The 15,333-nt window shown below is 41.5% G+C and overlaps 1 protein-coding gene across 1 annotated transcript in view; it reads right to left on the bottom strand.

Annotated features, from left to right (window-relative positions):
- ISM1 (isthmin 1) overlaps positions 1–15,333 on the bottom strand; it is a 37,314-nt gene that overhangs the window by 6,101 nt on the left and 15,880 nt on the right. The window contains 2 exon segments of the mRNA XM_062489392.1: positions 1,650–1,917; positions 10,240–10,458. Of these exon segments, the coding sequence (XP_062345376.1) occupies positions 1,650–1,917; positions 10,240–10,458 (487 nt within the window).

The following is a 15,333-nucleotide window of genomic DNA, read 5'->3' as shown; positions in this document are numbered from 1 at the left end:
CTGGGATCAGGTGTCCCCAGTGGGATGTGGGTGTGAACATGGCTAATGTCAGTGTGTAAGACCCGTGGTTGTGGGATTTGCCAGCAGGCAGGCACCTCGAGGGTCCAAAAAAGCATCAGGTGTCTCAGGAAAATGTGATCTGCCCTCTACGCCTGGCCCTGCTCTTCTTCCCAGCTCTTTTCCAACTCTTTTATCTCTGTGTGGTTGGCAAGGAGGAAGGCAGGTGAGCAGGTGCAGTGCCTGTCAAACAGCCTAGCCCAGGAGGCCCAGGGAGGGCAGGGGCAGGAGAAGGGAGAGACGCACACAGGAAAGGTGTGAACATGGCAGTGGGTGGAGCATCTACACCCATCACGGGCAGCAGGATCTGCTACTACATTCTCCTGGACAAGGGCAGCATTTTAGATTAGACAGAAGACCAGGAGTTGCTCCCAGTTAGGTGGATGCTCTGGTGTGCAGCAGGGAGCTCTAGGATAATTTTTAGACCTATCTACCTAGTGTTTACACTGCACTATGAAGCACACTACTGAATATACCATGTTAGATTTTCAGCTGCAGCTCAACTTGTTCTTCCTATTTTCATATTTGTAATTCTTACTACGTTTTTTCCATCACAACTACTTGTGAAAGCAGTTTTCTCTAACTTACATGAATAACTACCTAAGATGTGAATTCTTGGCAATAAACCCTGCTCACAAATAAAGGTAGGTGCAAAAAGAAGGGATAGATTTTAATCTTCTGGCCACAAAATTTAATACATATATATATGTTTAATCACACCATTCCATAAAAACTCCCTCTTGATTTTTAAGACTCTAGTACTTCAAGTTAGCCGAATAATAGAAAAAATGTTTGTTTTACCCAGGCACTCTGCAGCATCTGGGGAATAGCAACAGAAATGCAAAGGTAAAATAACCATGGCTTTGACACCTTCTTCTGACTCGAAGTTGTCTGTATTTACACACTGCTTGAATTCAAGAGGCTCTGACCTTCCTGTGAGCACAGTTTAGCTCACCTCCCTTGGGTCACTCCCATGTGGATAGTCTCAGCCTGTCTGGGCAGTGAATAGCTGTAGCTCCTCTCTGTTTCTAGTTTCTGCAACTGTTTCATACAACAAGCTGAAAACAATTGTTTTCCCCGTGACACATCTGGAAGAATATTACACACGCAAATACACAATGTTCCTGCTGCACATGCCACTCCCCACACATGCACCAACATAACTCATCTTATTTGTGTATCCACCAAATACTACCACGTTTCAGATCTTGCTTATTTATCCAATAGTTAGATTCTGGTTCCCAAACCACCACACAATTCTAAATTTGTATTTACCCTTGCTCTAAAAATAAATACGAAACCTTGTTTGTTCTACTTTTTTAAAAAAGCACACGTTGGACTAAAAAAAGGCCCTCTTCTGGGATAACTGGTATGATTTTCAAGATTATAGACTTACTAGTGGAATGCAGCTACCACAGTACAGCTTGGGCATCTGCACAGATTCATATTTGAAAGCTGATGAACAAAAGCCACATGTTGAAAAATTCTGTTTTGCTTGGCTTGCTCCCAGTGATGCCTCACCATTCTCATTCCCCCCACGCTTGTTTTTACAATCCCAAGGTGCCCATAGAAGGTCTGGAACACAAACCTACCATACTCGGGCTGCTCCTTGGACCCAAATGTCCTGTGATTGGGTGCATGGCCATCCCACCCAGGGAGAGGGTTTAGGAAGTTGCTGTCCTCAGTGGTGCTGTCGTACTTGTAGTCCTGGTCCCCGCTGCTCATGCGGGTGAAGGTGGAGGATCTCTGCCACCAGCTCCTCCAGTCGGGTGATGGGGCTGCCCAGCTGGGCTTGCTGCTCTCCTTCTGCAGGTCCTTGTCTGTGTCCATGTTGGGGCCATCCACCACTTCAATGGTAACCTGTGGGATTCAGAACACACCACCCTGACTGTCAGTGCCTCCTCCGTTATCAGTGGGAAGCTTTTGATGCAGCAAAGACAAGGTGCTGCCTGGCAAAGGGGCTCTGCAATACCATGGGTTTGGCATGTTGTAAGCCATATGGAGATTGCTGAGCCCAGAGATACGCAGGGGCTGAGTGATTCCTTCTGCTACTTCTGCTGAATCAGACCTTGGAACCAGGGCTAGGAAAAATCCTGCACAAAATAATAACCCATACTGTGCCTAAACCCCTTTGCAGCAGAATTTTCTGCCTTATGGGGAAAACATGTTTAGAGCCTAACATATATGACCAGGAAAAAGAAAACCAAACCTGTACTCTAGGCTGAGGCTGAATTTGAGGCAAGCATGAAGAACACCCATGTGCAGAGCCTGTTTCAAGGACTTGGGACTCAAGGTAAGCCAGGCCATGTGTGTGAAGCTCAAGATGCAGAGCCCAGGTATCTCTGGGATTGCATCTGTCTTGCCCCTTTGGCAGCAGCCCAACTGTTACTGCTGCATGAAACCACACTTTGTGGCAGTGATGGGAGCCAGCAGCTCCTCTGACCATTGCTGAGTAAGCCACTTGCTGCAAAGCCCTCTATAGTAGGTCCTTTTGTCATGCTGGAAGAGTATAATGACCTGTTATGGTCAACCTGTTTATGGTTTCTAACAGAAGCCCAGAACCAAAATTCAAAGTTTGCTGCCCAATTCTCTCACAGACATTACAAATGTCAATATCATTCTGCTTATGAGCAACCCTTGATTATTGCTTTCTGTGCTGAACAATGCGTAATTGTAAAACTCTTGGAAAAATACTGTGTGTACATATAGGTGGCTATTTAGGTAGAAGCAAAGACTAGCCATCAGAAAGCTTGGCTCTGTGAGTCATGCAAGCATTGCCTGGCCACAGACAGATCATAAAATGCTCTGATGTTTCATGCTAATGTGGTTCAGTGATCACACTGGACTGGCTAAACAACCAGAAGTGACTGTCAGATATATCTATAATGTTTGATAGGCACAGAGGCATTCTCAGCCTTTCAAGGTGGTACACAATGAAATCCAGGTTGTATAAAACAGAAATAATATACTATTACACTAAAACTCATTTACACAGCTCTGTGGATGTGCATTGTGCATAAAAGATTAGTTTTATACAATGGAAAAAGAAAGAAAAGGTCACAGCTACCTGTGATACACAGTGTGACATAAGGAGAAAAGCAGAAATGTTATATCTTCAGAACTGCAAATAGAAACAATGCCCACACATCCTTTCTTTGGAGACAGGAGAATTTGAACCTATTTAATGCTTTGCATTTTACCATAGACCAGGCCACTAAAATGAAAACACTTGCAGACTACAACGAAGCTCCACTGGGAAAAAGAGCAAGAGCGAGGCAAAGTGCAGTTGTCAGCCTAAGAGCGTCTTTATACAAGGGGTATTTCACTCCCAGCCTAAATATGGAATTGGAAAGATTACTTCATTAAAACCTCTACAGACCAAGAACTAAAATGGATTTCACAAGCTTGAAAACATCAGAGTCAGTTCAGGGATTCAAAACTGTTACCTCTATCCAAGCAAAACAGAGCTTTCACAATAAATGAAAGGAAACCACCTTACTGAGCAGCAAACACTGCCAGTAGTGGGGCTTTAGTACTCCCCACCTGGAAATCAGTACAATTCTATTACTTCAACAGCAAGTATTTTTAGGATCACACTAACTCTCTGACCAATGACTCAGCAAAGTGGAAAATACCAAACCTTCTGATAAAAAAAAAAGAAAGATAATTGCTCTATTTGCTTTGATAATCTGTAGCTGTGTGAAAGTCAATCAGCATGAAGTGGCATTACTTCAGCCATGGACAATTTGAAGAACCACAGGAACTTGATTTTAAATAATTATTGATGAAGCCAAGTCAGCTTAAGGAAAAGAGGGCTTGCAGGGACAGAGGAACATCTGCTGAGCTTGGTGCTACACTGGTGAGGAAAGGCACGTGGAACACACACACTTCCAAATGTTGTCAGACCTCAGCAGCACTTCCACTAACTTACTTCCAAGACATATCAGTGCAATCAGCTACTTCAGTCTGTTTTTACCTCTGAGGAAGCTTATTAGCAAGGCCTCTAAAATGAGTTTTCCAACACACAGCCAGTTTTAAAACCAAAAACAACAGAAGCAAAATCCAGTGTGGTAGTCTGACACATACCTATGTTCCCCTCTCCACTGCTTTAAGCTTTGATTACCAAGCTGTTTATTGTGGCATAAAAATCACACAGTGAAAGAAATTCGATAAAGAATCCTGGAATTGTCTGAATTGTCACTCTTGGAAATGAGAAGCCCTCTTCCATCGACTGGTGTTTTCAGGGACTTGGCTTAACAGACCTTCCAGAGGCAGGGAGGAAATCAGTGCATAATCCTTGTAATCCCTTCTCCACTCTGTGACCCAGAAGTTAGGGCAGAAGTGTGAGAAGAGGCTGCTGTTTCAGGTGAGCAATTGCTCCCTTATTCCAGTCTAAAATTTTGAAAAATGAGCTTTCATCGAGTTCTTCCCAGTACTTACAGACTGACAGTGTTAGTCCATGACTGCGCTTACACATATACCTGTACACATATATGTCACTGAAACATGTAATTTTTTCAATCAGTTTCTGTATTGGGGGGTCTTTATAAAAAGGAATAAAGAAATCAAGAACTAGAGAATAAAGATTAAGAACTGGAGTAATAAAAACCAGGCATTTAGAGAAGCTCTGGAAAAGCTTTCATGCTGCAAAAGTATTCCAACAAAAACATGTTCTCTTAAAAATTAAAATATAAATCTGGTTTAACAATTCTATCTTGGAGACCATTTTAGAGGCTGATTTCTTCTTTCAGTGATCATCAAAACTGTAAAGATTCTTTTTTTTCTTCAAGCTTCCCAAAATGTCTGTGATAACACAGTTCTTGTATAAATCCACAATCATCCCCAGAAGTATTCAAATCTAAAATAAAGCCACTTCTTTTATGGCTGTACAAGCTAGAAATAAGGACTGAAAACTGTTAAAAGCTACTGTCACAGGCACATTAAAACAACAGATTTGCAGTCAATATCTAATGAAACAAGTGTATCACACACAGATGTCTCCATACACCAACATCCAATTTTCTCCTGGCCAAAAATACACAGAAGATAAACATTATCCCAGCTTGCTGGAGTGCACAAAAAGTTCTGTGTTCTTTGTCCTGTTTACTGAGACAATGTTTCTGAATTCACTTTACTGGTGTAAACATTGCCCTAAGCGACTGGAAGATTATGTTTCAGGAAGAACTATGTTTGCAATATTGTGCAAGCAGTGGATCCTACAACATTTCTAACCTGTTTCTTTCATGCAGTCGATGCAAATTTTCAATACAGAACTTGCCATTCTGGTTAAGATAGACATGCGCAAGATAGCAATGAGGTAAATACAACAGGAGAACAGAAACAAGTTCAGTATGAGATTGAAATAGCAAATCTGGCTTTACATCACATAATTTTAATTAAAATGCTCTCAGCAGTGACACTAATTTACTTCTGGTTGTGTCACGTCACTCAGAACAGTATTCTGGACTTGAAAAGTGAAGGTCACTCAAACTTTATTGGGAGCGAAGAAGACAATGTGACTTGAGAACTGAAATTTCTATATAATGTTGTCAGTCTAATTTGCAGTCTCTGATAAACCCAACTGAAACAAAAATGTGTTCTGCCTCTGAATTCTGCTCTCTGCAGTGAGCTTTTGTTACAGAATGGCATCAAGAAACCTGCACAGCTCTGGTATTGACAATGCTTTAACCTTGGCCCCTTGGACCTCAGCTCTGCCTACACAAACCTCTCCAGCTGGCCAAAGGAACAACCAGTTCCTGCAAGGCTCCTTCGTGTTTGCAGTGCTGCACCTGGCAACAGCTGCTGTGCTACTGCCTCAAGGTATTAAACCTTATAAGCCTTCCAAGAAACAAACACCACTGGAGCCCTCCAGCTCTTCCTGTGCTAAATTAGAGATGAGACTGGGACTGGTGGGACTGGTGGGACTGGTCAGACACTGTTGAGTCTTCTGTGACAATACCAAGAGAGTGTTGCTTTCCAACGCAGTGAAACCAGCAGCTTCAGATGACAAATATAGATGACAACTAAAAAGTACATCCAATAAAATGTGTGAAAAGTGACATTACGATGCAGGTGGAGGTGAGGGAAATGGCCATGGGTGAACCTGGAGAAGAGTTGAGGTCTGCAGATCTTTTTTCAAAGCAGGTCACACAGCCTTGTTTCCCTGAAGTTATGTATGCTCTGAGAGTGGGTGATTTTGTGTAGATATGTTCCTAAGAGAAGGTAGTAACCCAGTAGGTAGGAAAGAGAGAAAATAGGTAACAGGTAGATAACAAAGCTACCACAGCAGCACTGGAGTGGTGCTACTGGTGGATATGGCCCACAGACCTCGTGGAAAATAGCAAAGACCAAGCAGGCATTAACTTCTGATTTAAAACCACTCCTATCAATTAACATGGTTATCAACATTGTTTTAATCAGGAATCCTACCTGTTTCTGTGCTGTTCTCACCCAGAACATGCCAATTCATCAAAATGTTCAACACATCCATTAGAACCGGAGCTCACCCAACTGTGTTTCAGCTGTATTGGTCAGGAAGCTTGACCAAGATCTAAGTTCAGTGAGGGACATAAATATCAACAAAATGTCTTTATTGCTCAGAATGGTTGTGAACTCCCCATCCCTGGAGATGTGAAATGGCTGGATAGGGCTCTGAATAACCTGATCTAGTGGAATCTATGAGTTTTCCCTTTTCTGCTCATTTGTCATGGTAGCAGCACACTCCCTGTCCTTGTTACAGTACACAAACCTGGGAAACCAGTAGTAAAAAGAAAAGGTGAGGAAGAAGAGCAAGAGCTCAGTTGCAGGTTGAAACATCTGGCTCCAAACAGAGGGTTGGCTGCAAAGAATGGAGAGGTTGTAGAAGGCTGTTTGGAACAGACAAGAAAAACCCATCAGAAATGGAAAACAAGCAGGTTCCTGTACACCTCCCATGTGATTTTATTCTGCTACTCAGGGAAAAGAACAATTCTGACTTTGAATAATAACCTTGACCAATTACAGGGTCTCCATAGGCATCCCTTGGCTGGTCTGTGAAAAAGTGCAAACCTAGACAGCAAGGATTTTCCACTTGTGAAAGGAAATTAAAAAAAAAAAATAAAGGTGCAATCAGTTTTTGTAATCACCTTCTCATCTAGAATTCTTCCAGGCATTGACAGAATTGTCAAAATGACAAAAAAGAAAACAAAATACCCCAAACCAAGCAGCCAGTCTGTGCTCAACAGCAGCTACTGTGGATAATCTCAACAACCAGTGTGGAAGCACAACTGAAGCATAAAATGCCACTTTAAAAGATGGGAGATTTTACAAGGCTAGAACACCACAGGAAGGTCAGTAAGGGTTGTCCTGGACTTGTATGCAAAGGTTCATATTCGTCTGGATTACTGCAGCTCTGACTGTTGCTTCTGAGGGTTTTCTAGAGACAGTCTGCTGTGCTCACATTATCATCTAATAAATAGCATACATAAATTATTTATAAATATAAAAAATATATTTATATATAAATACATATAATCTTATAAATACGGTGGTACTGGGGGTAATCTGAATTCCTCTGATGGTGTCCTGACATTCACCAGTTCATTACTAAAAGAGCACATACCAGGGCATGATACCCCAAATACCATTTCACAGGAACCAGAAAAGGAATGGCCCTAAAGATAACTCACTGGAGTACCTTTTCCACCTGCTTTTTTGGGAAGAATTTGATGCTTCTTTCTTAGATTTTTAATCTCCCAGGTATCATTTCCATTAAAAAAATGTTATTTTTGGTCTATGCAGTAGAAGGAAAAAGAGGTTTTTAGTCTTTGAGAAGAAAATGTGGCCATTGTGCTATCTTGAAACAGAGGCTGATTTCTCCTATCCAACCTCTCAGTCCTAGGAGGACTCTTTAAATCAACACTCCCAGGATTGTAACTTACAGATCTGTGTGCCATTGTGCAAAAAGAAAAATAAGCATCAATTCTGTTTTCACCTGCCAAATAGCTGATGAGAAATTTGCAAGTCAACAAGTGTCACTATATCTGTTCAGGTCAGTATAGTACTGTTTAACAAGCAAGAATTCACTATAATCCTGTTTTTTTCGTAAAAGAGTAGGCAAACTTTTACAACCTTTAGGCAAACCCCCTCCCCCTTTTCTTTGACTCTGTAAAGAATTAATGGGAGTTTTATCTCCATGAAGCTTGACCAGCTGTAAGACTGTCAACCAAGAACTTAAAGAAGCTTTGTATAATCACTGTTTACACACCTAAGTAAGCAGAGTAAATTCAGAGTAAATAAAATGCAGAACTTAGGGAGCCTGTTTCTGAAAGGTCTCATCCTTGTGCACAAGAGCTCTGGGATCAATGTTGCCCCTTGACCAGTCTTCCCAGTTCTCAGAGCTAAGCAAAACTTCTGACATAGTTGCTGACACATTTTCATGATCATGTGGTGGAAAAAGAGCTCAGCAGCAGCAGCAGGGAACTGTTTCCATCTCATCCATCCCTATATCTAAACATTGTATGCTGTTACCACTCAGGGAAGGTTTTCCATTCCTCCTGTCCTCCTCTGTGGTTTACATACTGTTCAAACAGTGATGTTGCATGATTTGCTGCATGCCACAATCTGGGGACCTTACAGCTTCCAATCTTCCCTTCCCAAAGCTTTCTGGAGTGGTTCTCCTAGCACGAGAGACGTGTCCCATCGCCACATGTTGAACATGCTTGCTCCCTCCACCCATCAAGAATCAGACCTTGACCCAAATATGTGGGACTTCTTAATGGTCCAACTCATCTCTGGAGAACACAAGGGAGCGACGCTGTGGAGGCAGCTTCTTCTCACCCAGCCATGGAATCATGCACTGGTTTGGACTGAAAGGGGCCTTAAGGATCATCTCATTCCACTCCCCTGCCATGGTCAGGCACTCCCACCAGACCAGGTGGCTCAGAGCCCCATTCAGCCTGGTCTTGGACACTTTCAAAGATGAGGCAGCCACAGCTTCTCTGGGCAACCAGAGCCTCGCTATCCTGAGAGTAAAGAATTTCTTCCTAAAACTACTTCCTAAAACAACTAAACTTATTCTCTGCCAATTTAAAGTCATTCTCTCTTGTCCCATCACTCCATGCCCTTGTAAAAAATTCCCTTTCCAACTCTCTTGCAGCCCCTTTAGCACTGGAAGGTGCTCTAAGTACTCCCCGAGCCTTCTTTTCTCCAGGCTGAACAGCCCCAGCCCTTTCAGCCTGTGTCCAGAGCAGAGGTGTTCCAGCCCTCTTGAGCATGTTGGCCTCTCACCAGCAGATCTATTCCGTCTTTACATACATACTTCTCAGACACAGCAAAAGGATGGTAATTTTGTGGGCTGGGGAACTAACTATAAGAAGCCAGGAATTAATTTAACCAGAAAACCAGATCTATTAGTGCATTGTTTTTATAAGCACATCTTATGCAGAACAACATTTGAATTTATTGTTTTGGTTAAAAAAGACTGCTTATTAATGCCAATTTTGCTTTAAGGCTCTGAATTAAAAACAAATCACTCATTTTTTTCCTCTTTCCAATCCTTCAAGTTTGAAGATGCAAGTGGCTTGTAAGAGGCTGTTCCAAAGCCAAGCACAGTTTGAGGAATAACATATAACAAAGTTTCTTGCAGACAACTTCTTTTATACTACAAGCAGCCGCTGCAGAAATTAAGTCTAAGTCTCACTTCCATACAGAAGAATGCATTTTGAGCTAAAACTGAACGACTTGCTCTCTGTCAGACTTTGGGGATGGCTGCATTTTATAATAGTGTACAAAAAACAAATCTGTTCAGAAACAAATTTTACAACAGTAAACTGAAGGCAGAAATTCAAATGGCTATTTATTTTCAATGAAGGTAATATGGTCCAAAATGGCAATCAGAAAGATTTGGTTTAGTATCACAAACAGGTCTACACTGATCTCCACACTTATGGAGCAATCAAAAGTATCCAAGGAGAAATTCAGAAAAAAATTGCAATATGTGCATTAACTTACAGAGAAAAAGTATGTATCGTATATATTTTATATATAATACTGTATTAATTATGTATTAATTATACATTTCTCTGTTGGTAGAGAGAATTGTTCTGGTTGTGTATCATAGAAGCCAAGCTGAAAGTTGTCTTGGCTCCATAAAATAACTTTGTGTAAGTAATAAAAAAGTCAGATGTTAACATAAATTTGTACCTGAATGTTTGGATTCTGCCCATTGATATCTGCTTTTGACAGGTCAGGGAAGTTTGGGAAGTCCAGGAGAAAAGATCTGGGTCCATCTCTCTGCAAGGATGTATGCCTATTCTCCTGCCTGAACTGCTCCTTTGGGAATGGCCGGTGGGCAGCCTGGAGATCAGGGTATTCTCGTTGCTCCTCAGGGTTCAGGGTGAAACTGTCTTCAGGAGAAAGGTCCTCTGCAGTCAGTGTTTTCTAGGGAAGAAAACCAAAGCCAGTAATGACAACTGACAGTGTGCAGTCCTGCCAGTGCCCCTGTCCCTCCCATGGCTGCAGCCTTACAGCACCCAGACCTACAGCTCACTACTGAAACACACATCTGTAACCAGCTGACACAAGGTAAAACTCAGTCAGGCTTGGAGACTTGGCTTTTCCAGGCTCCTGAACCAGTCCAGCCTTGTGGTGAGCACCTACACATGGACACAAGCATCAGACTTAAACCTAGAAACATGAGGCTCTGAAGTAATCCCATGGAAATCAAATCATACCACATCAAGCATGTCCCTAAAAATGCTGAAAGGCATCCATCTTATAAATAATTTTAGTTTGCTTTGTTCCAAAGTGAAGCAAAAACACTGACTGCTAAGGCCATGTTGAAATTTATGGTATTAAAAGATTCTACTGCTGAGCTGGCAACCTCCCCTTCTTTCCCCTCAGCCTGCAACAACTTCCATCTCGTCTCTGTGTTCCTCACCCAATTTCTCTGGTCTTGAAGATCTGAACCTTCCTTCCTCTGGGATCTCATTTTCATGTTTGCCTAATGGTGGGATTGAATTTCACCGAGCTGTGGGTCAGCAGTTAATGCTTTTGTTATTGTTGAGCATGCTTTTGGGTTTTGTAGTATATTACAGCAGGCTGCCTGTGAACTAGTAGCACTGCTGCCACTGCCTTTGACCTCACCAAGGAGACACATTTAGTATCAAAACACTGACTCCCTGGGTTAGGACTGGCCTTGGGACTTTTGGGGGAAAAAACAGAGAAGTACAATCTTCGTATGGCTACACACATCCCCCCAGAAAAAAAAAAAAGAAATCAAAAAAAAAAAAAGAAAAAAAAAAGCATGGGGCAGATTCAGCATAGGTTTTGCATTTGACTCAGCTGAAAAATTTTAGCTTGAGGTCTTAGTATGACTGCCTGGGGAGTTTTTATTTTCAGTTCATAAAGAGACAGCAAGCATGGAGAGAGTAAATGTTAAAGACCTATCTTTTAAAACAAGCACAATTAAAGTGGAATGGCCATATGTGGTTCTGGCTCTACTGAGGCATATTTTTGCCAGCATTTCTGGTTAAATGCAATCTCCATTCAGCTCCCCTGGTTCAAATTAAGCCAAAGCACACTTTTAACTAAGCTCTCAGATAGATAACAGCTCCAATACCTTTTCTTTTATTTTGTGCTTATTTGATTAGAAGGTTCTAAACTGACTTTTAAAGAGATGTTACAATATAACCCGTGCACATTACAGAAAAATATTCAGTGAGTTAAAGTAAACTAAGCTGGAAGATTTAATATCAGAGTAAGTGAAACAGTCTCAAGTAAAAATGAAGGTATCCTCCTCTATCCTCCTCAACTGCACTCTATTTGTAAAGAGCAAAATCAATTTAGCAGAATTAATACTGTCTTGGTATTGTCATGCCTGGAATGGTTATACTTTCAAGTGCCAAAAGGGTAATTTTATACATTTATCTACATCACAGATACAAATTCTAAATCTGTGTGCAGTGCCAAAAATGTGTGTGCTCCTGACAGCCTGCTTTTCTTGAAGGCTAAAACAGGCCCCTCTCTTTGCTTGAGACCAGGAAGGACTTTCAGATGCCTTTGGTGGCCCACCCCTTATTCACTGTAAAGTAAAGAGTAGGTCACACAGCAGCAAGCTCTGGGAAATGAAACTGAGAGCCACTTTGGTTAACTTTAGGTTCCTTACTCATATGCTAGTGCCTTCACTTAACACTTTTCAGATAGAATTTAGCATGCTTGGTGCATGAGGATTAAATGGCTTTTCAGTTATGTCTGAATAACAACAGGGTGTAATAGTGCTGTGATTAAACTACTTCAGTTAGGAACACAAAAAAAAAAAAGTGGTACTTAAGTATTTTTACTGGGGTATCATGCCCATAATCTTACCTTTATTAAAAATAAAGTAAGATTCTATTAAAAACTAATGCAATTCTCACATACATTTCCATACTTCCCCTATCTGTCTGCCCCTTCAGGAGCATCCCAATTCTCCACATGACCACACCATGCATCTAGAGCTGGCCAAGGCCTTTGGAGACCCACATTTAACTCTCTGACAAGACTCTGTGTGTGATCCTGACAGGCCATGCTCTGCTGGCACCTCGGTGGGGACAACAGCACTTCCCTTCCTCATTGTGATGTTTGTGGGGAGCTCAGCAACTACTATAATAAGGGCTATATAAAAAGTTTTTAATAGTGTCAAGCAGATGGAATATCACATGGAGTTAGTTAGGAAATTGTCATGGTGAAGTAATGACATCAGGCTGATCGAGTTGCTTGGGGCAGGGACTGTCATTAATTACAGAGTGAGATGGAGCTGCTTGGCACTGGGAAGGAAAACAGAGGGAGGACAAGATAACTGCTCCATCCCAAAGTGGGGGGATGGACCACTCTGCTTGCCCAGGATGGCCATGAACCACCAATGACACACCAGGTACCCATTTATTCCCAGCAACTTCCCAGCCCCAGAGCAGACACTGAGTAGGACACGAGGCTTGACTTCAAGAGCAGGGTTGGCTAATGCCTGGCAGCAATGACCCAGGTTAAACAGTGCTCTGTGCTCTGCCTAGAGGCACTGCTGCCTCTCACAGTCCCTTCTGTACTAGGAAAGCCCAAGATAGGAGTCCTTGGGCCTCTGTACTGCACACAGGCAAGTGGAAATACTCAGCATGTGTGAACATCCCAGTTACCTGCTCATGGTACCACTGAGTGAAAAGACAATTGTTTCCAGTCAATAAAGTGAAGAGAATGTCCATTTTTCAGGAAGATGCTTCTTGGTGGCACATCTAAGCTGACCTGCAGTATAATTAGAAATGTGCATTTCTTCTAAAAAGATTAAAGAAGCTGCCATAAATAAAAGTGAGCTTGAACTGTGTGTGAAGATTATGTCCACCCTGTGCTACTGCATTAGCTCTACAAAGGCTCTTCCAAGACCCATCTAGTAGGAAAAAATTTGTCATTATTGCAATACCAGCATCCTTTCCAAAGAAAATAGGGTTTGTGTTCCAAAGCTAGATGAAATTTAATTTTTTAGGGGGGGAGATAGTATTCTCTTCTTATTTTTACGTTATTTTCCATGTTTATATTTCACACTATTTTTAGGTGTACACAATCTTATTACTGATGCTTTTGGGAAAGCAGTATTGCTTGTCTTCCTTTAGCAGCTATGTCACTTCATTCAGAACTACTGACTCAGTTTCTTTGAAGTTATGACATTTCTAATTCAGGCACACTGGTTTCTTACTCAAATGATGCATCTGCTCTAAATATTTTAAGATAAAACACTTTTTTCCCCCTTCATTTAAAAGGATTATTCACAATATTTAGATTTTCCATTAAGACAATTTTAAGAGGTTGCTCATACTGGCTATAAGCTACAGTTCTACAAGCCCCATGGCATCAGATAATTACAGAAGTTCCTAATACAAAAACGGATTAGGATTTTTGAGTGTTCCAAGTGTGGACAGTCTATAAGGGCAGGAACATATAACCCATAGCTGTGTGACAAGGCAATGAAAAAAACCCTTGAGAGAGAATCTGACACATTGTTTGCATTACAGAATAACACACCTTGCAACACCCATCTCTGAAAAAGGGAGGGCAATGGGTCAGTACATATCAATGTCTTTGTGTCCATCTATAAGCCACAGAAGAAAAGCAATTCACAGGGATTTTGCAAGAATAATTTTCAGTGCTGATGATCCAGATGGGACTTGCACTATGGCAAGGGTTTAAGGCCCCAAGAGAGAACCCTGCACTCAGGAAAAATGTTCTGCCTGATATTGCAGGTTAACTCTCCAATAATCAGATCAGTATTTTATCACCCTCCTTGGCCTTACCATGATGTTTCTCCCTCTGTCATGACAGACCTGGGCTGTAGGGAAATGTTTCTCTTCCTCATAGAGAAGCTATACAGAAATGGGAACTTGCAAAATTACCAAACTAGGGGAAAAGGGAATTTCTCTGCAATTTTGGCAAGCAAGGAGTCCAGCTCCCTCCTCTCTTCCTTATTTTAATACCATTTTCACTTCTGGGAAAAAAAAAATCCCAAGACACAGAATAAGTGAGGAATGACTATAGCTACAGAAAACATTCTGAAGCAGTTGCTCTTTCTCTGCCCTTCATATTTATTACTTTCCTTCACTTCCCACTTGCCACAGTAAGGGCACATTTACAAGCACTGCTAATTATGGAGTTGAGAGGATTTTGGAAAACTGATACAACTTATATTCTAATAGCTCCCAGGCAGCAAGGGAATCTATTACTAAATCCCTGCTGCAGCTACATTGCTTTCTTATTTCTTGTATACTCCTTTGAAATATCTTGTAAAATGATCTTGACAAGAGGGCTTGAATTGAAAACTGAGGGTCTTTCACTGCACTTTCATGATGCACCTGTACAGCATCTTCAGCCACCAGCAACAAGGAACTTTTATTTATTAGGAAACTTCACAGATGCTATAAAAATTATATTGCTATCAGAGACAAAATGAGGCCTGGGGCCTTCACAGAAAACTATTATAGTCATTAGGAATGGTTTCATTTCCCACCTGCCCAAACAGATTGTTTTCATTTTGAAGGCTGTCGTGGGTTTTCAGGTTAGTGCTAAGTGATCACTTTAAAATTAACCAGTCTTGGGAGGCCGAGTAACACACCAGGGTACCACATGAAACTCTCACCTCTGCAGATCCAAGACATGTAACAAACCTGGGTGATCTAATTCCTGGAGTTAATTTATGTTTTTCATCTATCATGAGTATAAGCAGCATGGGACCTATCAGGGTGAGGTAACAGGACAGTGTTAGAGAAGCAGGCAGTG

Source organism: Cinclus cinclus, chromosome 3, assembly GCF_963662255.1.
Source record: "Cinclus cinclus chromosome 3, bCinCin1.1, whole genome shotgun sequence".
NCBI classification, from domain to species: Eukaryota; Metazoa; Chordata; class Aves; order Passeriformes; family Cinclidae; genus Cinclus; species Cinclus cinclus.
Note: the sequence above shows the minus strand (reverse complement) of the source record. Positions and strands in the feature narration are given on the sequence as shown.